The 27,582-nt window shown below is 44.9% G+C and overlaps 1 protein-coding gene across 1 annotated transcript in view; it reads right to left on the bottom strand.

Moving 5' to 3' along the window:
- Positions 1–26,974, bottom strand: part of CHID1 (chitinase domain containing 1) — a 1,130,290-nt gene extending 1,103,316 nt beyond the window's left edge. The window contains exons 1-4 of the mRNA XM_082269929.1: positions 26,880–26,974; positions 11,989–12,117; positions 7,455–7,604; positions 5,360–5,492 (exon numbers count right to left, since the gene is read on the bottom strand). Coding sequence (XP_082126055.1) covers positions 5,360–5,492; positions 7,455–7,604; positions 11,989–12,099 — 394 coding nt within the window. The 5' untranslated portion in view covers positions 12,100–12,117; positions 26,880–26,974. The remainder of the gene's footprint in view (positions 1–5,359; positions 5,493–7,454; positions 7,605–11,988; positions 12,118–26,879) is intronic.
- Positions 26,975–27,582: the final 608 nt, after the last annotated feature.

Below are 27,582 nucleotides of genomic sequence, written 5' to 3' on the forward strand. Positions count from 1 at the left end.
ACACGTTTAAAATGATGCCACTTTCTTTCTGCGCAGAGGAGGTAGAGAAGATTAGTGAGACCCGCCAACTACAGTGATGAAAAAGTTTTAAGACCAGCCGTGACAGCTGTGGCGATCTTAACACCTTTATCAACTTCACGGGAGATGTTTATGATTTCCCCACAGGTTTTCTGATGCGCTATGGTACAGTGCACCTCTCCATCTGGGACTCCTTCCATCCGCCACACACCGCAGCGAAACTAAGGGGGAAGGCTACTACAGTGCACCTCTCCATCCGGGACTCATGCCCCTACAGCAGGGGTGCCCAATCTTTTGAGAAGCCACTTTAGCGACTTGGTAACCCTTCATGGGCCACAATGAGTAGAGCGAGCAGATGATAGGTCCCTGTCCACTCAGCGTATGCAGAGCAGACATGGACACAGCCCGCTCTACTCTATGTGTCCTCCGATCTGCCCAGACAGAAGAGGACGGTTCCCCTTCTGTTTTTTTAAGTGGATCGGATTGGAGATAGGCGGGTGTAAACAGATCCTCTGAGTCAGTAATGGTTTCTCAGGGGAAGCAATTGCCCCATTGCCCCCCCCCCCCCGAATCTGCCCCTGGATGCAACACTCTTGCAAAACTAGAAAAACCTGTGAACAGAATACCAGTTCGAAAGCCTTACAGGGCCTAGCAAGGAAAGCTCAAAAATAGTCACTAGTTGAGTGGTCTTTTATGTAAAAAGAAGGCATTTAATTATCTTGGAACACATAGATGTGCACAACAACCTGTCGACTCCTCTTGGAAATTGTGGAATTTGAAGTCGGAAAACAAACAGGAACTCCATTTGCCTAAAAGGAGAATTGGCTAAGAGGTTATCCCTGATGGCCCTTGCAACATTCAAACAATGAATAAAAATCTCCTTGGGATAAATAGGAGATGGACACAATGAAGGTAACACAATATCTTCTTTAAGGTTATAAGCAGAGACCAAATTGAGCAAACAAGAGGTCTTGGTCTCAAAACAACCTTGTATTTCTGCAAGATCAAATGGGACACCTTACAGCCTTTTTCAACCAGGGTTCCACAGAAGCCTAGTGTTCCTCCAGAGGTTGCTTGGTGTTCCATACACAAGGAACAATTTCTGCATCTCAAATAACTTCCCCCTGCAACCATGATCTTTCAAGGTTTACTCCATGTTAAAAAGGTTGAGAAAGGCTGCCTTACAGGATAATGCTGATAACTCAGAATGCTAAAGTGATGGCCACAAAGAATACTACCTTATGGCATAGCAACATCAAGAAATGTTCCAGATAGGCTCAAAGGGGTTATTGTACCACCGACAACACTGTGTTTAAGTCCAACAATTGAAGTGGGAGCCAAACAGGGGTAGCACAGATTACCGAAAGGCATATAGCAAAGACCCAAAGCCTTAAACCATCGAAAATAGCCTTTCACTTACACTAGATTTATGAGCTTTAAGCATGGTTGAGATAACCAAGGTCTCTCAGAACTTAGGTTTTGGGGCCATTAAAAATGAATGTCACACAGACATGCATGCTGTTTTTTTGCCAGCGTTGCAGTGCGATTTGGAATTGCGAGCAGAATCGCATTTTGGGCAACATCGCAGAGAAGAAGGTTACATGTTGCTCCATACCCAGTAGTGCTGGGTATTCTCACTGATTGCAGACAACCAAGAAGCTGTGAGTGCATGCAAGGCGAGTATAAAGAAGTCAGAGGAGAGCTTTGCAGAGATATTATCATCTAGAAGTCAGAGGAGAGCTTTGCAGAGATATTATCATCCATCACCTGTGTGGGCCAGAGGACAATGTCTCTTTAAACTTTGTAAGTTTTAGGAGGCAGCAAAATAATTTTTACACCTGAAATAAAAGGGGATTTGTATGAGCACTGAAAGCTCTGTGCACCTGACCCATGCACAGTGCTTTGAAAAAGTATTCACACCCCTTGAGATTTTCCACATTGTCATGTTACAACAAAAAGCGTAAATGTATTTTATAGGGATATTATGTGATAGACCAACACAAAGTGGCGCTAAAACGAATTGTGAAGTGGAAGGAAAATGATAAATGATTTTTTTAATTTTTTACCAATAAATATGTGAAAAGTGTGGTGTGCATTTGTATTTAGCCTCCCCTGAGTCAATACTTTTTAGAACCACCTTTTAGCTGCAATTACAGCTGCAAGTCTTTTTGGGTATGTCTCTACCAGCTGTGCACATCTAGAGGGTGAAATGTTTGCCCTTTCTTCTTTGCAAAATAGCTCAAGCCCTGTCAGATTGGATGGAGAGCCGCTGCGAACAGCAATTTTTAAGTCTTGCCACAGATTCTCAATTGGATTTAGGTCTGGATTTTGACTAGGCCATTCTAACACATGAACATGCTTTGATCTAAACTATTCTTTGTAGCTCTGGCTGTATGTTTAGGATCATTGTCCTGCTGGAAGGTGAACCTCTGCCCCAGTCTCAAAGTCTTCTGTAGACTCTAACAGGTTTTCTTCTAAAGGCCTGTACACACAATAAGAAAATCTGTAGGGAAAATTCGTCCGACGACCGATCTGTCAATTTTCGGATTGTTAGTATGGTGCTTTCGACAGCCGACTCCGACTTTTTGGCTGACAAAATCCTGATGTGCAGGCTATATAATTTTTGTCGTCCGTCAAAACAACGTCCGATTTTTGGCTCATTAGTACAGATAAGAGCAAGACTAGGCATGCTCAGAGACGAAAGAACACATACAAAACAATCCAGCACATGACATCACTTCTGAAGTAGAATTCTGTCGTACGGAAAAATTCGTATGAAAATAACCTCTTCACTTTCCACATCAGACTAGCATGCCACAAAAAACGGACGACAGATCGTTCGATAATCTGATCGTGTGTATGGGGCTTAAGATTGTCCTGTATTTGGCTTCATCCATCTTCCCATCAACTCTAACCAGCTTCCCTATCCCTACAGAAGAAAAGCATCCCCACAACATAATGCTGCTGCCACCACCATTTTTCACAGTGGGGATGGTGTGTTCAGGGTGATGTGCAGTGTTAATAGCTGTGCTGTGGACAGACTGTCACCTGAGCTGTGGATCTCTGCAGCTCCTCCAAAGTTACCATGGGCCTCTTAGCTGCTTCTCTGATTAACGCTCTCCTTGCCCGGCCTGTCAATTTAGGTGGATGGCTATGTCTTTGTAGGTTTCCAGTTGTGCCATAGTCTTTCCATTTTCGGATGATGGATTGAACAGTGCTCCGTGAGATGTTTAAAGTTTGGGATATTTTTTATAACCTAATCAAAAAACTGGTTGGTGGGGGTAGTCCTTCACCGACTCACCCCAAAAGGGGGCTGTGGGGAACCTATGGGAGTAGAACCATCAAAAACAAAATGGAATGGGAGTAACCATTCACAAGATAAGGCGATACCCACGCGGTGTGAAGGGAAAAAAGAAATACTTTATTAAAAAATGTAAAATTAATAACATATTGTCACACATATCGGCAAACACAAATCACAAGACATGACATTAACATGATTAAAAGAACATCCCAATGACAGTGCAGGTGAATGAATACAGGGGATATGTCACTCACAGCTGTAGAATAAGCAAATATCAAAACCCCCACTATGCTGTGAAACACAATAGCAATGTGATAGTTAGCATTAATTGCATGACTTGGAATCAATCTGAAAACCACAGTAAGTGTATCACATTTCAAAAAATCAGATTCGGTATTGCAGGTGTGGATCGCTCTTCACAGTGCTCTATTTCAGATAAAGCCACATGAGCTGATCCAATTAATCAGCATAGTAAGAGGACACACCTAATGCAACATTTGCTGGTGTAAATACACAGTCCAACTAAAAGAGATTCTGAGACTGACTATGGGTGAATGGAAAAACAGTATATTCCACTAATGTCAGGTATTCTAATCAAGGAGTATAATGAATGGAAGTTCAAACACACATCCACATTTGATAGACAGTCCAGTGCAGATATCAGAACTCCCACTATGTAGTGAAGCACAATAGCAAAGAGATGGTTGGCATAAATTACATGACTTGAAGTCAACTTGAAACGTGAGTTAAGAACCACAGTGATAAGTGTATGACATTTCAAAAAGTCAAATTCAATGTTGGAGGTGTGGGTCGCTCTTCAGAGTGCTATATATCGGATAAGGCAGCATGAGCGGATCCAATTAATCAGCATTGTAGAGGAACACACCTGATGAAACATTTGCTGGTGTAAATACAAAGTCCATCCAAAGGGAGATTCTGAGACTGACTCTAGGTGAATGGAAAAAACGTATTTTCCACTAATGTCAGGTATTCCAATCGGAGAATATAATAGCTGAAAGTTCAAGCACACATCCTCCTTGGATGGACGGTTCAATGCAGATAGAGGGGAGCCTAAGCAGGATAATATTATATCATCCAAACATGGGGAGTGTGATACTCACTGCTTCTTGTCACTTGTGCCCCCAATATGAAATTCCAAAGTTGACCGTGACCAGGCTGGTAATAAGAACTTGGGAGCCAGTTTCAGTGTCCAAATGAAGTATCTGTGTTAGCAAGGGGCGACGAGGCTGAAGAGGGTGATCCCATGAGCTGGCTTTTCCTTTTTCCAATATAAAGTGCGGTGAGTATGGCAGTTACCGCCCATCAGTGTCTTTCCACACACATTGGTTTGTAAGGCTTTTTATAACCTAACCCTGCTTTAAACGTCACAACAACTTTATCCCTGAACTGTTTGGTGTGTTCCTTGACCTTCATGCAGTGCTTTGTTCACTAAGGTTCTCTAACAAACCTTCGAGGGCTTCACAGAGCAGCTGTATTGATATGGAGATTACTGAGGTGACTTTTGAAGGCAACTGGTTCAACTAGATTATCAGAGGGGGATGTATACAAATGCACGCCACACTTTTTAGATATTTGTTGTAAAAAAAAATTAAAAAACATTTATCATTTTCCTATGACTTCACAATTATGTGCCACTATGTTTTGGTCTACCACATAAAATCCCAATAAAATACATTTACTTTTTTGGTTGTAGCATGATGAAATGTGAAAAATGCATGGGGGTATAAATACTTATTCAAGGTATTGTATAAATGAAGAGGGATCCTCTCCTACTATAATTATTTGATTTTACATGAACATTTCAAGTTAGCCTTCATTCTGCTTTGAAAGAGATACAATAGTTCTGTTATTGATTACTAATTTTGGAACAGAGGATCTCCTGTTTACTAGAGTGGAGCCCCGGGTATAGTGAACTCCATTTTCAATGCAATTTTTTACTGTACATACACCAAAGCCTAGCATTAGCTCCAGCTAAAACAGGAAGACTAAAAGGAAGTTAGGGAGTTGGGTACATACCTTGGTCTATGTCATGCAGTCCAGCCATCTGGTAGGACTGTCTGCCCTTTCTTCTAATTTGCAGCCATACTGGTGAAATGAGGGTCAATTTGGATGCAAATATTTTTGCAATATCATATCCACGACCATTCCACTGTGGGTAGAGGAAGCATCAATGCATTATTTGTGTTCATATCCTGGCAAATACATTTTGCCAAACATCTGAGACAGGATTTTTATTAAATGTTCCAGAATAAAATACTCAAATTTAAAATAAATAAAAATTAAATAAATAAAAATGGTAACATTTTTTCATGGTGCATTTATTTGTCACCCAAACATATACCGATTATATTAATCAGTGTTGTGCATCTTTGAAGTCAGGGGCCATTCACACTACACTACACGCTGCAAATGACACGTTTTTGTGTGTTGCACCATGCTGGATAAGAAAGCCCATGTAAAATGAACAATGATTTCCAGGGCCTTGTTATAGCTGATCCCTGGGAGTTGGAATTACCTAAAATGTACCCTTGCTGTGGGGGCCTCCCTTAAAGTGGAAGAGGAACAGAATGTATTACTTACCCTACCCTTGCTCAGGCACTCCACTTCTTTTCCCTAAGGCTAGGTTCACACAGGTCCAGCTGCGGTTTGCAGTCCGGTGTCCTGTGCGTTTGTGTTCACTGGTTCAGGTGCTATTCAGATGCAAATTTTTCACTGAAATTCACACCTGAAAACGGACCCAAAAACGAACAGGACCCATTTCAAATTTGCACCGCAGCCACCCCGGACAGTTGTGAACCAGTTTCATTGAAAGCTGGTCACACTCACACGTTATGCGAATTGGATGCAGTATAAAACACATTAAATTTGCATATATGTGAACCCAGCCTAAAGTATGTGAAGGAGGCTGGAGTGTGACTGCAGCCAGAGTTCCTGCCAGTGCAAGGAATAAGCTAAGTATTATTACTCCTTATTCACGTATGCCCAGACCTAATGAGCAGTTAACTCTTGCAGTGTGGGGAAGGGGAGGAAGATTTTGACAAATTTCTGGAGTTCGCTTTTAACACAGCATCAAGATTATAGTGGTTAATAAATTAGAAGAAGAGAGCTTCACAGACCGTCCTACTGAACAACTTGCTACTTTTCTAACTCTCCTCAGTGCTATATGATTGTGCTATGTGTACTTTTTTCTAGGCAAATGTTATATTTTTTCACAACTTCACAACTGAAGCAAACATAACCAAATCTGCCATGGAACAACAGCGACATCTCCTGGAATTTCTGTAAAATACATTATTGACCTACAAAGGCATTTAAATGCATTTCAGAGTTTTAATTTTCAACATAAATAGCCCAATCATTCTTTAACATATTGGCCAAGTGCAATTCTGCTTCTAATATTCTAAAAGTTCATTTAAACCCTAACAATGAACTTCTCTCATTCCCTTTTGATCTGCTAAATATACCACTGAAAGTGTTTTTGAAAGTATTTTATTATATCATGGGTTGCAATGGTGGTCTCTAGCCAAAAAACAAAATAAAATTGTAAGGGAAGTAGCTGTTTCTGTGACCTTCTTTTTGCACTAATACAAATAAAAAAGAAGTGTATTTTTTAGAATAAAACTAAGACTTATTAGAAGCTAAAAGATAACTTTAGATGGCAGAAGGTAATTCAGCCTACATACAGTACACCGAAGGGCTTATTCACACCAGACAGCTGCACTGCGTGGTGTTCGCCACCAGGAACAGTACTGACGCGATGATCTCAGCACATACCGTATTTACCTATTTTTTTTTTTTTGATTGAACTTTATTGAAATAGTAAAGTGACATTTTATAAGCAGAACCACACAGTGGTGTTGCAATGTGGTAGTTTGCATAGCTACCTGCTGCGCTGAAATAAAATACAGTATGCACTTCTTTTTTTCAGGGCACAACACTGCACCGCAGTGGTGTGAACTGAAACCATAGGGTACAAGGCTTTCTGCCTTGTCTTGCAGTGGGGCTAACTAGTATTTTCCTACGAAAATAAAAAAAACCTGGATGAATACAAATAAAGTAAGAATAATAAATATAATTGTAAAAGGAGGTACATAAAATGTTACTGACTTACAGGTGTTACATATCCCAGTACATCCCCAGTAACATGGCGCTCCTTCACATTTTTGATGCAGTAACTCTGGTGATCAAGCACTATGTCCTTGGCCTTAACATCAGTGGTGACTAATCCTCTGGCCTGGACAGGGAGATCAGAAAGTGGTTTCTGCAATACAGAGACAGAACGGTATACAAGTTGAAAATATCTAGTTTACTCCTATCCACATACAGAAATAAAAACATCAAACTCTAAGTGCCGGTTCACACTAGGGCGACCTGTGAGGCGACCTGGTCGCCTCACAGGTCGCCTCCCATAGGGAAGCTGCGGACCCATTCTAATAGGAGCGACACAATTCGCTCCGACCTAGAAAAAGGGTCCGGAGCTTCTTTGGGGCGACCCGGAGGCGACCGCCATAGACTTCAATGTTATGAAGTCCGTGGCGGCCGCTCCGAGGCAGCGGCGCGCTGCTCGCACCGCGACCTCGGAGGTCGCGGTGCGAAGTAGCGTCGCCCCTATGTGAACGGGGGCTAAAACAAAGCATATCTTTTGGATCAAGTTAAAAGAAGCATAACACTGATGGAATAATATTCCCAGAGGTATACTGGGAATAGATGGTATAAAGAATTCTCAGTGTACAGAAGGCTCCTCTACATGTTTCGTGGACAACTCCACTTCTTTAGGAGAAATAATATTTGATAAGATTTGTAACAAATAAATAGTACAAGAGAACAGTAGATTTATGCAGTAGCATAGTAGTAGCGATGCATATAATGACAAGCTAAAAATGGCCGAATGGTCACAAAGTTGCTTACCCAGAAGGATCAAAACCAAAAGGCGATCAAGGCATTTTACATTATGATATGTAAATGTTTGGGTACCGAGATAGTCCATTTTTTCCTTACCTGGAGACTGAGTGTGGGGGTGGTCTCTAGTCTGTTTCTCTTTTCTGTATTAGGATGATGGTACCCCCCTTTATCTTGGTGTATAACCTAATTATTAGAGGCCCTTCATACTCTTACTGCATAGACAAAGCACAGGTTCACTTTTTAGGTATTCATTTATTACAGGTACTTATATAGCGCTGTCAATTTACGCAGCGCTTTACATATATATTGTACATTTACATTAGTCCATGCCCTCAAGGAACTTACAATCTAAGGTCCCTAACTCACATTCATATACACACATACTTTTAAGTGTATGTATAGTCAAAACTTTTATTTATTTATTTTGACACAAAAAAATACAATTTGGGCTTTAAGAGCCGGTCCACACTAGCGCGACTTGTCAGGCCACTTGTCAGCCTGACAAGTCGCGCTCCCTCGCAGTCCATTGACCGCTACAGGACCCGTTTTAATAGGAGCGACACAAGTTGCTCCGACATAGAAAAAGGGTCCTGTACTACTTCGGGGCGACCTCGGAGCGACTTGCATAGACTTCCATTATGTGAAGTCCCTGCAAGTCGCTCCGAAGTCGTGGTGCATGGTAATGCACAAGTCGCCCCCCGAAGTAGTAAGGAGTCGTGTCGCCTTAGTGTGAACCGACTCTTAGTCATTGAAGCTACTTCTGTGTCTTGAAGACTAACTCCAACCAATTTTTTCAAGTTTTAATTTTTTAAAGTTAAAATTAGTTGTTGTTTTTTTTTTTTTTTTTTTGGTCTTTCACCACACTAGCAAGATTTTTGCCTTACTTTCTGTGCCTGTGACACCAGCATGAGAGCAGTTTTTACTGAGACTGGAAGGTACAGGCAGCCAAAAAGCATTGCCAAAAGTTCTAACCCTTCTCCGGTTTACTAAAAATGTTTTTTAATTTCCCCATTGGAGAGAATTTCCATTACTTCTTTCCTGATAGGCAGTGGCATCGCTGTTGTGGATAGAATAGTGTTTAGTGATTACTGCTATGTCTTACAGCAGCCAGGCATAGTGGTAATTCATTAGTTTTATTATTATTATTAGCTAATTATCCCCTGCACTTGGTGTCATGTGTCCATGTTACAGTATGTAGACCATATTAGTCACATGACACACATTGCAGGGAGAGAAAGCTGTGCAAATTAGATAGCCATCTGAGAAGCTCATTTGCAAGGTTGAGGCTCTGTAATTAATGATTACACTATGGCCAGGCAATGAAAGAAATTGCAGTAATCAATTAACACTGTGATGCATACAAAGCCAGGAATAACAGCTGCTGGGGGAATGACTGCATGTACAGTTGCTATTAGGGAACTGTACAAATATATGGCTGCTGAGAGAATGCAACTATATATGACAGCTCACAAAAATCATAGCAGAGCGGCGCTGGTCCAAGCCTGCAGTATCAGTCTCCGAGGTTTACACTCTGTGTTCAGGTGCTGGTCAAAACAGGGCACATCTTTCTCCAAGATATAATCTAGCATAAAAAGATTGTCACAAACTTTATCAACTCTGGTGTAAAGTAGATGAAAGATAGGCTTCAGCTCAAATCCTGCTGATTGGTCATGCCCCTCTGACATGTTTCACCCACACTGGGATTAATTATAGAGGTTAACCTCTACAATTAAGTTCAATGTGGGTGAAATGCATCATAGGGGCATGACCCATGAGTGGGATTTGAGATAAAGACTGTTTTCCATTAACATCACACCAGAGATGAATACAGTGTGCAGGGATATTTATATGCTAGATTACATATGGCAGCAGTTGGAGGGCGCATATAAGTTGCTTTGGGGCAGGGGAAGAAGTTAACCCCTTGAAGCTGGTGCCTCCCGGCCCTTTAAGGGGTTTCAGATGCCGGGAGGCAGGGCAGGATTTCTGATGTGTACAGCCAGTGAGAACGACTTAAAAAATGGACAGTTTGGCCCAAACATTTCTGCATGCTGAACCTCATTACTCAGTAAGGCTATCTATAAAGTCACCTGCCTTTTAAAGTTATAGAAGTCAAACAAATTATTCTCATGTCATCCACTATTCATTTTGTGTAATGTCCAAGCTTTGGGTTAAGCAAATTATGTCCCACTGTTGGAAGAAAAAAAAAAATCCAACTAAAATGTCCTCCATTGTTTTAGGATTTCATTGCTTTTTTTTTTTTTTTCTACTTGTTTGTTAAATATGTTATAGGGCAAATAGAGTGTACACTTTGCAAGTGCAGTTGCTCCAGAGCTTAGGTCGGCCATACACAGTTCGAAACTCAGCCGCTTCAGCAGGAACTGCAATTCGAACCATTAATGGGCATCGATCAACTTGGGTACAACCAGCCTTCCGGATTTGCTACCAATTATCACACGTGGCTGTTATAGCCCCTAGCGATAATCACTGTCTTTTCCCAGTATAGGGGTGGGGGCGGGCAGGGGAGGCCATCCCTGCCCCCATGCCAGGAGAAGACAATGGCTGTCAGCACTATCTGTGTTGATGGGTGAATTGTACAAACTTCTTTCCTGCAACCCGTCTATGGGCTGCCTTAGTAAATGGGGGAAGCCTGTCTTCAACAGAAGGACAAAGCAACCCAGAGAATATGCATTCATTTTCATTTCAGTGAACATTTGTCTTGGTAGTTCCTGTGTAATTCCCCAAATCTCTACTAGTAAATAGGCAACTTACCTTGTTGCTGCTCTGTTTTGACTTCCTGTTATAGGGTGGCTACATCCGTTCTTCATGGTCCCACTGTACAGTATGTGGAAACTTAGCCACCCTCTTTTGCCGGCTTCCAGGATGGACTATGGATCATGGACTGTGGGATGTGTAGCGTGCATAGAGCAGTACACATGACCACAACTAACATGCACTGCTCATTTCAAACAAACCAAAGTGAGGGGGAGGTTTGGAGCTTACAGAGGACAATACAAGGAGGCAGAAAGACAGTAAAAACAATTTCATGAAAAAAGATTGCAGGGTCATTAAGTGGTGGATGTGTATGGATTATTTGGGAAAACTAGGGATGTTATTTGGTGTCACTTTATCAAACTATAGACAAAAAGGAAAATTTGATTATTTTAGCTGGAAATAGAAGCAAGCACATCAACATCCTGAGTTTTATGAAGAAGTTTAAGTTATTGGTAAAGTTAGCGTCAGTGACCCTTTCACAGAAGAGAACCATTAGGCCCTGTTCACACCTGAGCGTTTTTTAGCTCGTGAGACGCTCATCATTGAAGTCTCAAAATGCTCAACAAGCAAAATCCTATTCATTTCAATGGCCCCTGTTCACATATGAGTGTTTTGTCGCCTGGCGCGAAAAGCCTGAAGCTCAAAAAAGTACATGAGCTTCTTTTTTGGCAGATTACAAGCGTTTTTGTTAGATGTCAATGCCTGCCTCAAAACACCTGCAAAAAACGCCTGAAAAACACCCAAAAAACGCCTGAAAATGATACACTCAGGTGTGAATGGAGCCTTACTCATATGTACAATTTCCTAAACAAATAAAACAAATTAAAACAAATGACAATTTTTGTTTTGAAAGACAACTAAAACTCCATTTTATTGCACAGGTACATAATGTTCTGGCAGTGGGATTTCTTCATAGTTAGTGTTTCTTTTATCACACACTTTGAAAGACATCCCAGTATTTGTTACCTTACCTTTATCTCCAGAGTCTTTGCAGATGCTTTCTTTGAGTCACTCTTTGACAAAGTGGCATCAACCAATTGGCAAGCGACAGCTACCGCGATCAGAACATACAGCAGGCTCATCTTTACGAAGCTGACTCACTGCAACAAGAGAATGTCCAAAGTGACACAGCAGATACTAACCAGAGCTGTGAGTTTTGCTACTGAAGTGTGGGAGGGAGCCTGGCACAGAGCTGGAGGCAATGTCTGATCATCCGACCCTTCATTTCCACAGCAGTGGCTGTCCAGCTCTATAGCAAACCAGGCTGGGAAGCAATGACACTTCTCCTCTGAACTGGACTTCATTCACAGCAAGTCCTCTGTCTCTGAGCAGACAATAATTAATGCACTCTCCAGCTTATTATTGCAGGTAATATTCTGCAAGTACAAGGGTTAACCATTTTATATATATATATATATATATATATATATATATATATATATATATATATATATATAAAAACTATACAATAATATTTAAAATGTTCTATGCATGTGTAAGCGCTCATGAACCAATCAACAACAGAGAAAAAAATAATTAGACATCCTATATCCACTCCCATCACATACACGGTTTTTAACCACTTCAACACTTTTACCCTCTTCCTGCCCAAGCAAATTTTCAGCTTTCAGTGTTGTCGCACTTTGAATGACAATTGCACAGTCATGCAACACTGTATCCATATGAAATTTATATCATTTTTTTTACTCAAATTAGAGCTTTCTTTTGTTTGTTTTTATTTACTGCTGTTTTTTTTTTTGCTAAATAAATGAAAAAAAGACTGGAAATTTTGAAAAAAAAAATATGGATATATGTACTTACCGTAAAATCCTTTTCTCTGAAGTTCATCGACAGATGCAGCTCCATATCTTCTTAGACCAATGGGTTATGCTCCTCCCATTAGGAATAGGACACTAGGCAGGAAAAAGCTTTACCACGCCTATGAGGGCTGTCCCTGCGCACATAACCCCACACACTCTGCTACAGCAGCCTGCTTCGTTGCAGGCAGTGTTTAGAAGACAAAAAAAAACATTTTACTCAAAGTAGAGGGACGGGTGCTGCGTCTGTCAATGGACTTCAGAGAAAAGAATTTTACAGTAAGTACAAAAATCCAGTTTTCTCTATCCTCCATTGACAGACACAGCTCCAGATCTTCTTAGACCATTGGGACGTCCCAAAGCAGTATATGCATAAGGGGTGGGAAAAACAATGCAAAAAAATGTACAGTGCCTTGCAAAAGTATTCACACCCATTGACTTTTTACCTATTTTTTTACATTACAGCCTTAAGTTCAATGTTTTGTTAATCTGAATTTTTTGTGATGGATCAGAATACAATAGTCTAAGTTGGTGAAGTGAAATGAGAAAAATATATACATAAAACGATTTTTTAGGCATAGAAAACAGAAAATTGGCATACGCATATGTAATCATCCCCTTTGTTATGAAGCCCATAAAAAGCTCTGGTGCAACCAATTACCTTCAGAAGTCATATAATTTGTGAAATTATGTCCACCTGTGCGCAATCTAAGTGTCACATGATCTGTCATTACATATACACACCTTTTTTGAAAGGCCCCAGAGGATGTAACACCTAAGAAAGAGGCAGCACTAACCAAACACTGCCATAAAGACCAAGGAACTCTCCAAACAAGTAAGGGACAAGGTTCTTGAGAAGTACAAGTCAGGGTTAGGTTATAAAAAAATATCCAAATCTTTGATGATCCCCAGGAGCACCATCAAATCTATCATAACCGAATGGAAAAAACATGGCACAACAGCAAACCTGCCAAGAGACCGCTGCCCACCAAAACTCACGGACCGGGCAAGGAGGGCATTAATCTGAAAGGCAGCACAGAGACCTAGGGTAACCCTTGGAGGAGCTGCAGAGTTCCAGAGCAGAGACTGGAGTATTTGTACATAGGACGACAATAAGCCGTATGCTTCATAGAGTTGGGCTTTATGGCAGAGTGGCCAGAAGAAAGCCATTACTTTCAGCAAAAAATTGGATTTTTGTCTTACCATAAAATCCTTTTCTCTGAAGTTCATTGACGGATGCAGTAGGGTTATAATGCCCCCTACAGGAGTAGGACACTAGGCAGAAAAAAAGTTCTGGCTACGCTTATGGGCAGTCCCAGGAGGTATACTCCCTCTCTCTGCTATAGGATGTCAGTTTTGTAACAAAGCAGTGTCAGAGAAAGCAATACCAACCCAACTCAAAACAGAGGGGCGGGTATTGTGTCCATCAATGAACATCAGAGAAAAGGATTTTACAGTAAGACAAAAATCCAATTTTCTCTATCGTTCATTGACGGACGCAGTCTCTGTTCTTCTTAACAGTAGGGACTTCCCAAAGCAGTGCCATAAAACATGAGGGGTGAGAACAGCAGAAAACAATTCCCCAAGGCTGAACCATAACCAACCAGGCTACATAGAGCTCATCAGAAAAAAAAGATGAGACCTTCCTGAAAAACATTAGACACCCTCAAGGGAGACTAAAAACACCCTTAAAACGGCAGCCAGCAAAACTTTGCGGCCAAAGGAGGAATCTGCAGATGCCAGCACATCCGCCGCCTTGATAAACCTGAACCACAGATGCCTGATAGCGAAAGGCCCAGGAAGCACTAAGCGCTCGAGTAGAATGCACCTTAACAGGGAAAGGTGGAACTTGATCCATATTGTATAAGCCTGCACAACTGTTTGTCTGATCCATCTGGAAATAGTCGCAGCAGACGCAGGCAGCCCTTTCTTTGGTCCATCTGTGAGTACAAAGAGCAAATCTGATTTTCGAAAAGACTCAGTTCTAGCCAAGTACACCCTGATTGCCCGAGCCACATCCAAAAGTATGCAGTGCAAATTCCTTAGGATGTTTAGGCTTAGGACCAGTGGCGGCCCGTGCATAGGGGGCGCCAGGGCGCCGCCCCCCTACCCCTAAAAAAAGGAAAAAAAAGAAAAAAAAATGACAAAGCGAACAAATAAAGTTTTACAAAAAAAAAATTGGGTTCGCCGGCCTCTGTAATGGAAGTGGTGGCTAGGGGGGGTGGGGTTACGTCCCAGAAGAGGCGCCGATTGGCTGCCTTCTGGGGGCGTAACCCGAGCACAAGTCTTTGCGATTGGACACCCCCACTTTCTGATATCCTGGCTGTGATTGGTCCAGTCTCCAGCCTGGACCAATCATCATCCAGGACATCCGATCCCTGACGTCACAATGGGGGCGGTGCCGGTGCGTGAGTCAGTCACTCACCGTCACCGCCGCTCGGAGGACGAGGGAGAAGCCGCTCACCTTCCCGCCGCCGCTGCAGCCGCCGCAGAGAGGACGGACTGGATCGAGGAGGGAAGAACCCGCCGCTGCCGCCAGCTAAGTGCATTAAATTGAAGGGAGCACGCACGCTGGTCTCTGCATTGATTGGGGGACAATGCTGTGGGCACTCTGCATTTATTGGGGTACAATGCTGTGGGCACTCTGCATTTATTGGGGTACAATGCTGTGGGCACTCTGCATTTATTGGGGTACAATGCTGTGGGCACTCTGCAATCATTGGGGTACAATGTGTGGGCACTCTGCAATCATTGGGGTACAATGCTGTGGCACTCTGCAATCATTGGGGGACAATGCTGTGGGCACTCTGCAATCATTGGGGGACAATGCTGTGGGCACTCTGCAATCATTGGGGGACAATGCTGCGGGCACTCTGCAATCATTGGGGACAATGCTATGGCGCTCTGCAGTGATTGGGGACAATGCTGTGGCGCTCTGCATTGAAAGGGGCATGCACGCTGAACTCTGCATTGTGGGGGCACAGCACAGTGTTCATTGCATTGAAGGGGGCACAGCACAGTGTTCATTGCATTGAAGGGGGCACAGCACAGTGTTCATTGCATTGAAGGGGGCACAGCACAGTGTTCATTGCATTGAAGGGGGCACAGCACAGTGTTTATTGCATTGAAGGGGGCACAGCACAGTGTTTATTGCATTGAAGGGGGCACAGCACAGTGTTTATTGCATTGAAGGGGGCACAGCACAGTTTTAATTGCATTGAAGGGGGCACAGCACAGTGTTTATTGCATTGAAGGGGGCACAGCACAGTGTTTATTGCATTGAAGGGGGCACAGCACAGTGTTCATTGCATTGAAGGGGGCACAGCACAGTGTTCATTGCATTGAAGGGGGCACAGCACAGTGTTCATTGCATTGAAGGGGGCAAAGCACAGTGTTCATTGCATTGAAGGGGGCACAGCTTCAAAGTCACGCAATTTTTTTACTGCGTTTTTTGGCACGAAGCAATACCTATTACATTTTTCTTTTTGCGCCCCCCCAAAAATTTTGAGCACCAGCCGCCACTGCTTAGGACACAAGGAGGGTAGCACAATGTCTTCATTTAAGTAAAAACTGGAAACAACCTTCAGAAGGAAGGACGGATCCGGGTGAAGCACCACTTTATCCCTGTGAACCACCAGATAGGGAGAACGACAGGACAACATCGCCAGTTCCGACACCCTGCGTGCAGAAGTAATAGCCACCAAAAAGGCCACCTTCTGGAATAAGGCAAGCAGGGGAATCTCAAAAATATATTCAAAGGGAGGTTTCTGGAGAACCGACAGCACCAAATGAAGGTCCCAAGGTGGCAACGGAGGTCGCACCGGAGGTGCCAAGTGTCGCACCCCCTGGATAAAGTTACGCACCAGGGAATGGGGGGCTAGTGGCCTTTGGAAGAAAACTGTCAAGGCCCAAACCTGACCCTTGATAGTACTCAAGGCCACTTTTTGATCAACTCCCCGTTGAAGGAAGGCCAAGATCCGAGCCACCGAGTAAGAGCGAGGGGGAACCCCAAGAGACTCACACCATGCAATATACAACTTCCACATACGATGATAGATCTTTCTAGAAGCAGGACAATAACTTCACATAGTGAGGCAGAAATCTTACAGAATGACCGGAACAAAATAACAGAGTGGCCAACTACATGGCAAATGAGGTTTAATGTGGATAAGTGCAAGGTATTGCACTTAGGGACTAAGAACATAAAAGCAAAATACACACTAGGGGGGGAACCTCAGGGGGTATCAAAAATGGAGAAAGATCTGGGGGTCTTAGTACAAGATAAACTTAGCAATAGCATGCAATGTCAAGCTGCAGCTGCCAAAGCTGGCAGAATATTGGCATGCATAAGGAAGGGGATGTATTCCAGAGACAAAACTATAATCCTACCACTTTATAAAACACTGGTCCGACCACATCTGGACTATTCTGTCCAGTTCTGGTCGCCAGTCCTCAGAAGGGATGTGTTGGAGCTAGAGAGTACAGAGAAGGGCAACAAAACTTATTATAAGAGAATTGAGGGATGGCGCTCAGATGTGTACACTATAAACAAACAACCCCAGTATGGACTCCAATAGATAGTCTCTTGAAAATTTATTGTAGATCCAATAATAAAACAATACAATGCACAGACATTTCACAGTCCTACCGCTCCCAGAAGCCTCTGTGTCTTCTCACTAGTTGATGTGTAGAAACCCTTGGTGGGGGGCGTGGCCGGCTACTGATGTGAGAGCAGCGCGGTCCCGGAGCTCTCTCCTGCTTGCCCTGATCCTTCAGTGATCCTGTGGAACCCCGAGCCGCTACTCACCTGCTTCCGACGCCTGTGTACTCCTGATCCCTCGGTGCATCAGCGGAGATGGTGAAGATCGGTCCCCCTGGTCCGGAGGTGCCTGGATCCCGGCCGTCGGCCTCCCTCCTCGAGCGGTCCCAAGATGGCGCCGGCCCGCCACGGAGCTCGAGCCAGCCAGCTGCTGCTGCACGATCCTCGCAGCCATCCGCCTCTCTCTCCCACGGAGGTGGTTCGGAGCCTGACGACTCTTCTTCCCTGCATCGGCATGAGACTGTGAGTGACCTTCTTCTTTCCTCCCCCCTGGACCCCACTGCTGAGGCGGGGGTGGGGGTTGATAGGCCTGAGCCATCCCTTGCTGCCATCATGGATGCCATCCGCCATTGTCAGGCCTCTCTCACTACTCAAATTGAGTCTGTGAGGATGGAGATGTCGTTCCTGAAGCAGGATGTCCATAATCTCCGCCATAGGGTGGGCAACGCGGAACAACGTATTGGCGACCTGGAGGATGCCCACCGCCCCTTGCAGGCCTCTGTGTCTGATTTACAGAGGGGTCACACGGCCACCATTGATAAGATCACTGACATGGAGGATCGCCTCCGACGTAATAACCTCCGCTTTCTGGGATTCCCTGAGGGGGCGGAGGGAAAGACCCCCGAATCATTTATGGAAAAGTGGCTCCTTGACACCTTTGGGAAGAATGTTTTTTCTCCGTTATTCGCCATTGAACGGGCGCACAGGGTGCCGTTGCGCCCCCTGCCACCAGGGGCGCCACCTCGTCCTCTTCTCATTAAACTTCTGCATTTCCGGGACAGGGAGGCTGTGCTACGGGCCTCCAGGGAGAAGGGCCGTGTCTCCTACAATAATAATGCTATCTCCATCTTTCCTGACTTCTCTGCAGCCACCCAAAAGCAGCGGGCCTCCTTTATGGCAGTTAAGAGGCGGCTGCGTGATCTCCAGTTACCATATAGTATGCTTTATCCTGCCCGTCTCCGGATCATCTCTCAAGGCAAGGCTCATTTCTTCCAGGATCCTCGGGAGGCCGCGCAAAGGGGTGGACTGCTTGGGCCGTGGCTCTCCTGGCCGCCAGGACCGGCGGTCTCCTCCTAGATGAAAGACTGTCTATCTGCTGATAGTCTGGTTGGGCTCTGGGCTCGCCCTGGTGCTCTTCATGGACCCTCTCTCGCTTGATTGATTTTTTGGGACAGATGGCTATTCCCTTTTTTTGAGGGTCGGGGTTCCTATTTTTCTGTTTTTGCTGATGGGCATTTTTGGGGTGGGGGGGCTCCCCCCTCATCTCCTTCCTTTTTATTGTTTTTTCTCGTTTGTCTACTACAGGACGAGCAGATCCACGTTTCCCTGCATTTGACTTCCTTTTGTTGTTATGGGCTACAAAGCTCTCAATTGTTGGGGTTTGAGGGCCGGGTGGGCTAGGGTGGGGGGAGGGGGTGTTTGTTACTATTGCCATCTGCAACCTGCGGGTTTAGGCGGGTTTCTTCTTTTTGGTTTGCTTGTTTGCACCTTTTTGATCCACAGGGTCGGTACAGTTTTTCCTTTTTTTGTTTTTGGGGTCATGCTCTCTCCTTATGCGATACAGTTGATTTTGTTTACTATGTTACTGTGGTCACTTTTTTTATGTCTTATGTGTACTCCTTTTTCTGGGCTCCTCTCAGATGCTGGTTGTGCCTTGGCCCTTCGGGGTTTGCCTGTTTTTGGGCTGACCTACGGGGCGCTAACGCTGATTGTTGGTATATTTCTATGTCTACTCTACGTATAATCTCATGGAACGTCAGGGGGCTAAATTCTAAAGTGAAACGGTCTCTGATGTTTGACTATTTAAAACGCCATAGTCCTCACGTTGTTTTGTTACAGGAGACACACCTCCAGGGGTCCAGGGTTATGGCCCTTAAGCGGGCACACGTGGCGTATGCGCTACACTCTACCTACTCTTCCTATGCCCGAGGCACGTCCATTTTAATTGCCAAATCCGCTCCAGTCACTATTAAACATCTAAAGACGGACCCCTCGGGGTGCTTTGTTATCCTTGTTATTGAATATTTAGGTAAACCTTATACCCTGGTGAATGTTTATGTCCCCCCGCCGTTTACTAAGTCATTCTTTGACCGTGTTTTGGGTTTGGTTTTGGAAATGGCGGAGGGCCCTCTTATTATGGCGGGTGACTTTAACACGGTCCTCGACAATGCTTTGGACCGCTCTGGGGCTGCTTCTTCCCAACATACCCCCCTGCGCTCCTACTTAGACAAATTGGACCTCACGGACGCCTGGAGGTGGAAACATGGGGGGATTACTGAGTTTTCTTGTTATTCGAGCTCACACCACACTCTATCTAGGATTGACCTCTGTTTGCTCTCTCGGGAACTGCTGGGTCCGCTCTCGGGGATCAGGTACCTCCCTCGGGCGGTATCTGACCACTCCCCTTTGCTGGTGGACCTTGCTTTGGGGTCCCCACCTAACTATAAATTGTGGCGACTGAGCCCTCTGTGGCTGGCGGACCCCGCGGTGACTGATCAGGGGCTCACGGTATTGAATTCTTTCTGGGCGCTCAATGGACGGGAGGGGTCGGCACTGCTGACCTGGGACGCCTTCAAGGCCACTATGCGGGGCACCTTCTTGTCTGCCATAGGCCATGCTCGGAAGGCACGTCAGACCAAGTTGGTTGACGCCGAACGGGCATTGCATACGGCTGAACGGCAATACTCTGACGACCCCTCCCCTCAGAATCACGCCGCTTGGCGGGCCAGAGCCCGTGATTTGGATCTCGTCCTTATTGAGCGCACCCAGAAAAAACTGTTATATCAGAATCAAAGAATTTTTGAACTGGGGGACAAAAACAGTCGCTTGTTGGCCTACTTAGCTAGGCCGGATTTTCAACCTTGTATCATTCCCCGGGTCACCAGCCAGGCCGGTGTCATTGTAGAACAAACTCCTGATATTCTTCATAGTTTTGTTGAATTTTATTCCTCTTTATACCGCACCCAGGCCCATTACACTATTATCGAACTTGATGATTTTCTATATGATATTGAATTGCCCGCATTGTCAGTCGACCAATCTCGCTTCTTAGACTCCCCTTTGACCACAGATGAGATTGACAAGGCCGTAGCTACGTTTGCACATAATAAGACACCTGGCTTGGATGGTTTCCCCATTGAATGGTATCTTCACTATAGGGAATTGCTGGTCCCCCATTTGTTGAAAGTGTTTACTTGTGCTCTGAGGGAGGGACGTCTGCCACCCTCCATGACGGAAGCCCTTATAGTACTCATCCCGAAGCCGCGCAAGGACCCTCTTCTCTGTGAATCGTACCGTCCGATCTCACTTATTAATACAGATGTGAAGATTTTGGCCAAGGTCCTGGCGAGACGGCTGAATACGGTTGTCACGGACTTGGTCGGGGCGGACCAGTCGGGGTTTATTCCTGGCCGGTCTACCTCGATCAACTTGCGTAGACTTTTTACCAACCTTCAGACGACTCATGATTCTGTGGGGGCCAGGGTTGTGGTAGCCCTGGACACTCACAAGGCTTTTGATTCAGTGGAGTGGCCTTATCTCTTGGAGGTATTGGCGAAATTCGGATTCGGATCGGGGTTCATAAAATGGGTACAACTTCTATATTATCTCCCTCGTGCCCGTATCAGGTTCAATAATTCTGTGTCTGACTCCTTTCCCATTTTTCGGGGTACTAGGCAGGGGTGCCCGTTGTCCCCGTTGCTTTTCGCCCTGGCCATTGAGCCTTTGGCTGCGCAGATCCGCCAGTGTGCGGCTGTTGCGGGCTTTGTGATCAATGGCTTGGAAGAAAAGGTTTCATTGTATGCGGATGATATGTTGATATATCTAGCGGATCCATATCAATCCCTCCCCACTCTATTGTCCATTATTGATCGCTTCGGTCACTTCTCGGGTTTCCGGGTGAACTGGAGTAAATCTACTCTGTTCCCCCTGGATCCCCAGGTTCTGCCCCCTTCTCTCGCATCATGCCCTCTCCAGGTGGTGGATCGGTTTCGATACTTGGGGGTTGACATTCAACTTCCCTTGTCTCGTTTCCTCCCCAATAATTTAGATCCCTTGGTTGCCCGACTTAAATCTTCTCTACAGCTCTGGTCCCAGCTTCCTCTCACGGTTTTGGGTAGGATCAACATTTTTAAAATGATGTTCCTTCCCCGATTTCTGTATGTGTTGAGTCACTCCCCGATCTATGTTACCAAACGTCGTTTCCAGGTCATCGATTCGCTCCTCACTTCATTTATCTGGGGGGGTCGGCCGGCACGTGTGGCCAGAGATGCGTTACAGTTACCTGTATTGGCGGGGGGACAGGCAGCGCCCAACCTACGCCTTTATTATTTTGCCTCCCAGTTGGCACACGCACATTGGTGGTTCCATCCCGAGGACAATCATGCTGCGGCGGCCTTGGAGGCGGCTATTTTCACGTCCTATGAATCTCTGCAAAATTTGCTGCACTGTAGATCTACTATGGGCAGGCCGAACACTGCACTTATCTCGGTCACTCTACGGGTTTTTGCGGCTACCGCATTGGGTGAGGCCGACCCTCCGGGGTCGTACTCCCCTAATGCCCCCCTTTGGCACAATCCACGGTTTCGGGAGTTTTTCGGTCGGGACGACGGTATTTTTTGGGCCCGTCTTGGGGTGAAGTCTGTTGATCACCTGTATGTCCGGGGAACCTTCCGGTCCTTTGCGGACATGCAGTCCACTTTTGCTGTACCATCTACGGCTCATTTTCGCTACCTCCAGCTGAGACATGCGGCGGCTGCGCAGTTTGGCCTCCGGGATGTCTCGCTGGAGCCATCCCCCTTGGAATATCTCCTCTCTGACTCTTCACATGAGAAACTGGTCTCCACATATTATCGTAGGCTTTTGCATTCTAAGTCTAAGCGCTTGGCGGTGGTTGAGTCCCAGTGGCGTGAGAACGTCCCGGACTTGACGGAGGAGGTATGGCATGACGTCCTTCCTGAACAAATCCCGGTTGTAATTTCCTCCAGGGATAGAGTCATACAATTAAAATTCCTGTATAGGGCTTACTACACTCCCCTGTTCCTTCATAAAATTGGTACATTATCCTCCCCCCTCTGCTCTAAGTGCTCTGCTGGTGTGGGATCCTTCTTTCACATGTTTTGGGAATATCCCCCTGTCCGTGCCTTTTGGTCAGGGGTGACGGCCTTTATAACTGATATCTCTCAATTGTCCAATGTCTGTAGCCCCCTTCGTTGTCTCCTAGGGTATGTGGATGATGAGGATGCTCCGGCTCGCACGAAACTATTTCTGCGTTTGCTCTTTTTCTATGCTAGGAAAGCTATTGCTCTCCGTTGGAAATCTTCCACACCCCCTGACGTTCCATTTTGGATCTCTATTGTTAATCAGGCTCTGCCTTTGTATAAACTGACGTATGAGGCCAGAGGATGTCCGAGGAAATTCAATAAAATCTGGTCCTTCTGGGTAGACTCTGATCTTACTGCCTCCTCGGTGTCTGACGCCTCCTAGGCGATGTCTAAAGTGACTTCTTTTGCTCCGCATGTGTCGTTATATATTGCTTATAATAATGTGTTACCCCCCCTTTTACCATGATTACTGGGTATTCTCTGTACTGTGGTTCTATTTTGTTAGATGATTGGAGAGGATGCTTTGTATGTTCTGTATCCTCTCTTTTATGTTGCACTGCCATTTTTCTTTTGGTGTACTGTGTTTTGTTTGTTTAATAAAAAAAAAAGGGGTATTTTATTTAATAAAAAAAAAAAAAAAAAAAAAAAGAAACCCTTGGTGGGTTCATGAGGACCTGATGATAAGCCAGGAGGGTCGTGGCTGGCAGATGAAACGACGGACCGGATCGACAGCGGGGGGGCTCAAACGGTCTAGTATGCGGCCGCCTTCCTAGACCGGAGCCTCAGCGTTACGCTCACTCAATGCCTGCCGTGAGCACCGGAGGCGCACGTTGATGACGTCACCTCGCCGGGCCGGAAGTCCGTGAATAGCCAGCCGAGGAGTCACTCAGAGGCCGTGAGGGGCGGAGAGCTGAGTGTCTGCACTTCTGTGGAGCCTCCCGATTGCCACAATGACATGTTTCGCTACAATTGTAGCTTTGTCAAGTCAGAGACAAAATATAATCCTACCACTTTATAAAACACTGGTCCGACCACATCTGGACTATTCTGTCCAGTTCTGGTCGCCAGTCCTCAGAAGGGATGTGTTGGAGCTAGAGAGTACAGAGAAGGGCAACAAAACTTATTAGGTTATTAGAGGACCTTAATTATGAAGAGCGTTTAGAAGTGTTTGATTTATTCTCCCTGGAGAAGAGACACCTGAGAGGGGACATGATAGCAATTTACAAATACCTCAACGGTGATCAGAGCATAGAAAAAAAACTATTCAATTGCAAGGAATGCATGAGGACACGATGCCATACAATGCGTGTAGAGGAGAAGTGTTTTAACCTCAGGCTACGCAGGGGGTTCTTTACAGTAAGGGCTACAAGACCTGTGAATTCTCTGCCACAAAAGGTAGTAACTGCGGGGAGTATGCCTACGTTTAAAAGACTCTTGGACGTACATCTCAAGGATCAAAACATTCAGGGGTATGAGAAATGATTCACACCTATACAGGTTGAACTGGATGGACTATTGTCTTTATTCAACCTCAACTACTATGTAACTTGGGAGTACATCGCTGCAGATCTGGGGGGGGAGATCTGAAATGACGGGGAGCTCTACTGATTTCTAGCATCCAATCATATGCAAGCAAAAATGCTGTTTTTTATTATTTTCCTTGCATGTCCCCTTCAGATCTACATAGAGTTGCAACCTCATCCCTTTAAATCCGAACACATATGAATTATACAGGTTTTGAGGCTAATTCAATGCAGATAAGGCACTATGTTAGTTTAATTAGCACCTTAATCAGCCACATAACCTGCGTAATTAATGTGTTAGGTTATAAAGGGATGAGGTGGCAACCCTAGATCTATAGCGACTGCACTTCCAAGTGCACAGTGGATTCGCCTTTAGTAAATAAACCCCATTGTCTCAGCAGGAGGGATTCCCATATCAACACAGTCTGTGTTGATGAGGGGAATCAAGCTAATTTCTATCCTGCAACCCATGGTTTCAAGAAAAAAATTTGCTGTGTTCATGGCCGATGTTCTGCCGAAAACTCCAACTTGCTGAGAGCTAAAACCACGTCACTTCCGGAGACTCTACACCAGGAATAAGTGGAGATTTCGGCCACTTGGCGTTTTCACAGAACAGGCGGCAGCGTATACAGTCCGGCACACGCTATAATGAGTGGACATTTTTAGTTCGCTCGCAAGTAACCAAGGTGGCGACAACCAGCGGGCGAACTAACAATGTCCACTCCTTATAGCGTGTACCGGAGTGTAAAGGCTGCCGTGTTCGGTGAAAACACCAAGTGGTCGAAATCTCCAATTATTCTTGGTGTAGAGTCATAGGAATTAAAGTAGTTGGAGTTTTCGGCAGAACACTGGCCTAAAGCTGGATACACACTATACAACTTTTGTTGTTAGATTTACCTTCAACTATGTAGTGCAGTGGCCTGCCTGACAGCATACAAATTGAAAGTGTGTAGATTTGACCTCATATTATATGGTTTTGGTAAATCTTAAGCCCCGTACACACGTACCGATCGTCGGCCGAACGATCGGCCGTCTTTTGTCCAGGGCTGTCGTGTCTGTTGAAAACTGCAAAAGACTGCACACAAACAGCCGACTGCAGAAGTGATGTCATGTGATGGTTAACTTTCCTTGTCTTTTTTCTTTTCTGAGCATGCCCAGTCTTGCTAATCGGCTGCCTGTCGGCCGAAATCTGTACTGACTGGCGAACAATCGGCCGTTCTGGTGTTGGCCAACAAAAATTTTAATGCCTGCACGAAAGATTCTGTTCGGCCGAAAATGCGCTGTCGGCTGTCGGAAGCATCATACTAACAAGCCTACAATCGGCCGATCGGTCGTCGGCCGAATATTTACGGCCGACAATCGGTACGTGTGTACGGGGCTTAAAGGAAAAAATCTAAAGACAACTGTATAGTGTGTATGGCCCATATCCCCCACAGGTGTCAAACCAGCAGCCCTCCAGCTGTTGCGAAACTACATGTCCCATGAGGCATTGCAAGGCTAACAGTTACAAGAACGACTCCCACAGACAGAGGCATGATGGGACTTGTAGTTCCGCTGTTCCGTGAAAAAACCATACCCGTGAGAAAACCATACCCTCGTCACTTCCGGTGCACCTACGGCGGGTATGGATTTATCACAGTAGTGTGTGTAACGTTACACCTGCCGCCGTTAAATTAAAACAGCTCCTCTGCAACATTAATCATCTCCGCTCCTATCCCTGTCACTTCCCTGATCTCGGCTAATAAATATAAAAGCGGATCACGGAGCCGACATCTCCGTCATTTACATTTCATACACCCGCCGCCGCTTTTATATTTAGTAGCCGACATCTGGGAAGTGACAGGGATAGGAGCGGAGATGACCCATGTTAAAGCCGAACTGTTTTAATGTAACCGCCGCAAGTATAACATTACACACAGTGCCGTGATAATTTCATACCCTCTGAGCATGCGCACTTGTCAACTTCTCTGCTGTTCAATGATGTATCCGGGGCTCTGAGCATGCGCACTGCTACGCTGCTCAGCTGTTTCTGACAGGAAGTGACAAGGGTATGGAATTCTAACGAGGTATGGTTTTCTAACGTTACACCGCAACAGCTGGAGGGACAGTTTTGAATGCCTGGTGGGCGGGAAAATTCACTGATCATGTGACCAATCTTTAGTCTGGACTGTGCGCGGTCTTTGAGCGCTCGGCCTTCGTGCAGCGAGCGCGCTCAGAACGAACACTGGCCGCCCAGTGACACATATGTGTGGCGTGTTGTTAGGTGGTGATGAAAGGGGTATTTTATTTTCTATTTGGCACAGAAATGTCTGTATTTGTAACATAGGACTGGGAGTTCCATTTCCTGCAGTGTCTAAAGACAAATCTTCCTCCACATGGCCACTACACACACAGCCGTGACCGGAGAGGGCGCTCATTACACAGCACCAGCCACACAGCTGCCTGCACGTCACACAGCCCGGGTCTCCTCACTGACAACGTCATTCCACACCACACACTCCGTACACACACACACACAACACGGGGTGTCCTGTATTATAAATACAACCATCTGACAGGCTGGGAGCCGCTCAGAACTCTCCACACACCACTTCGTGTTACCTGACTCACTGGCGATGTCACTGTCCGCGTACAATCAAGTTTATTGAAAGATGTGAAAAAAAAATATTTTTGTTTCCGCCCTGACTGATATAACACAAGGTGAGGGCAACGCCATATGCTCGCGTCCATTGGATAGGATAACAGAAAGGGGCGGGGGTGAAGTGGGACTGGCTGCTAGAGATTGGTTTGATTTTGTAGGGCGTGTCTTGTAGGCTGGGTCCTGTCCCCTCTTACTCTATATTAGTGATATCAATGGAAGTAAATATGGTATTTGTGAGGTTAGTTGTCAGCAGTGAGGAGGAGAACAGGTATAGAGCGGAAGCTGCATGTCCCTTACTCCTTATCAGGGCTGTGGAGGAATCACTGCTTCCTCTCAGTATATATTTTCTTGGAATTTACTGACACTGGAGCAGCTGTGTGTGACAACCAATCAGTTTCAGATAAAAAAGAGCTAAACGCAAACTTTGTTTTTAACTACTATTCTGACATTTCTTTCCTACATAATAAAGTTATATATATATATATATATTATTTTTTTCTAGAAAAATATTGAGAACCCCCAAACATTATATACACTGAACAAAATTTTAAACGCAAAGATGATGGAAAATAAAGCTGCGCTTATTCAACAAAATATAAAAGATATAAAGTGCTTTCAAGTGAATATTACAAAGTGGTATAAATGCAGTTGAATAAAAATAAA

The sequence above is a fragment of the Pelophylax lessonae genome (assembly GCF_965119305.1).
Source record: "Pelophylax lessonae genome assembly, chromosome: 10".
NCBI classification, from domain to species: Eukaryota; Metazoa; Chordata; class Amphibia; order Anura; family Ranidae; genus Pelophylax; species Pelophylax lessonae.